We start from the raw sequence: 1,372 nt of genomic DNA, 5'->3' as shown, positions 1-1,372 counted from the left end.
ATCTACTGCAGCCATACTAACGTGCATTCCTAGCCAGATTGAGACCGTATTTAAACGTGAAAGTACGTTCAGTATGATCTCGTCTGGCAAAGAATGAGGTTAATGAATGAATCAGGAAAAACTGCCCAAACCCTAATTAAAGAAGTGACCTGCCTATTACCTAGTTACACACGAGTTGTAATATCAAACTCATACTGAGTCACTATCCAGTCTTTTTTTCTGATTAAAAGTAGCTAGTTAGACACTTTGGGTCGAGTAAGCTCACAAGACTATGAACATACACAATCAACAGTTTCTAATTAATCCAAAATAACATAACTAAAATAAAATTTCCAACTGCATGCAGATTGTTTCAAAACAAAACAATAAAGTAATAATAACAAAATTTATTACATGAAAGTTATTGCATGTAATAGGTATAACCCTAAAGCTCTTCCTTTTAATCTAAGTTTTTAGGTAGCAGGGATCAGTCAGCTAAATACATATATCATTCATGGATATGTATATTACCTGGTTATGAAAATTATTGTTTTATGACTTCAAAGAATCAAAATAGAAGGATTCCCCAAAGTGAGGGATTTTCTATATAAGATATAAACCCTCCATCCAAATAGAGGTTTGATTTCCATTCGACACATGATGAGTAGCTGCTGACGGAACCGATGGAGAAAGATTATGCTGCCGATTATTTCGCACTGCTTGCTGAATGATATCGTCAAAAGCCACAGAAAAGACTTGATTCACAGTGTGGTTGATTCTTATGCGCGCGCTATCCCTGTTTTGATATACCCTTGTTACGTTGATTCCCATGGGAGACACCAGAGCTTTAGTTAATGGAATCTCAATGACATTATTTGCTGTTGGAGAAGAGAATGGAAGCGTAGATGATTCGATACACTTGAGGCAACCAACAGCTTCACCAAATATTAGTGATAGTTCAGTATCACCTATCTTTAGCAACCTTGAAACGATGTTGTTTGGAAATCCAACCTCTTCGAGCCACATCCAAAAGGAAATAGCTTTCATGCTGAGAATCATGTCTTGACCTAAGTCAATGACTAAGCGTTTGTACAAACCACGATCTATTGCATGGAATGACTTTATTTCTTCGTTGGTTGGGAATGGAGATGGTGCTTTGAATGTATTCATGTCGAATAACAGCGAAAAAACCAATAGGCAAACACTTAAAAGGCAACAAAATACTGCTGGTAATGTGTTATTGCGAGAGAATGGGGTTAGTATTTATATGCGTTCAAAGACTTGCTGAATTAGGAGAAACCTCCTAAATCTTGATTTGACTAGGATTCGATTTAGTAATCCTTGTAAAACACATTTCCTAAAGAGCCTGTGATCGAACATACATAATAGCCCA

The 1,372-nt window shown here is 36.5% G+C and overlaps 1 protein-coding gene across 1 annotated transcript; it reads right to left on the bottom strand.

The window, feature by feature from the left end:
• Positions 1-582: 582 nt before the first annotated feature.
• Positions 583-1,149, bottom strand: LOC113342496. The gene has a single exon (XM_026587028.1). The coding sequence runs from the start codon at positions 1,147-1,149 to the stop codon at positions 583-585; it is 567 nt and encodes a 188-aa protein (XP_026442813.1).
• Positions 1,150-1,372: the final 223 nt, after the last annotated feature.

Source organism: Papaver somniferum, unplaced genomic scaffold (genome assembly GCF_003573695.1).
Source record: "Papaver somniferum cultivar HN1 unplaced genomic scaffold, ASM357369v1 unplaced-scaffold_42, whole genome shotgun sequence".
Lineage (NCBI taxonomy): Eukaryota > Viridiplantae > Streptophyta > Magnoliopsida > Ranunculales > Papaveraceae > Papaver > Papaver somniferum.
This window is presented reverse-complemented; position numbering and strand designations above follow the sequence as displayed.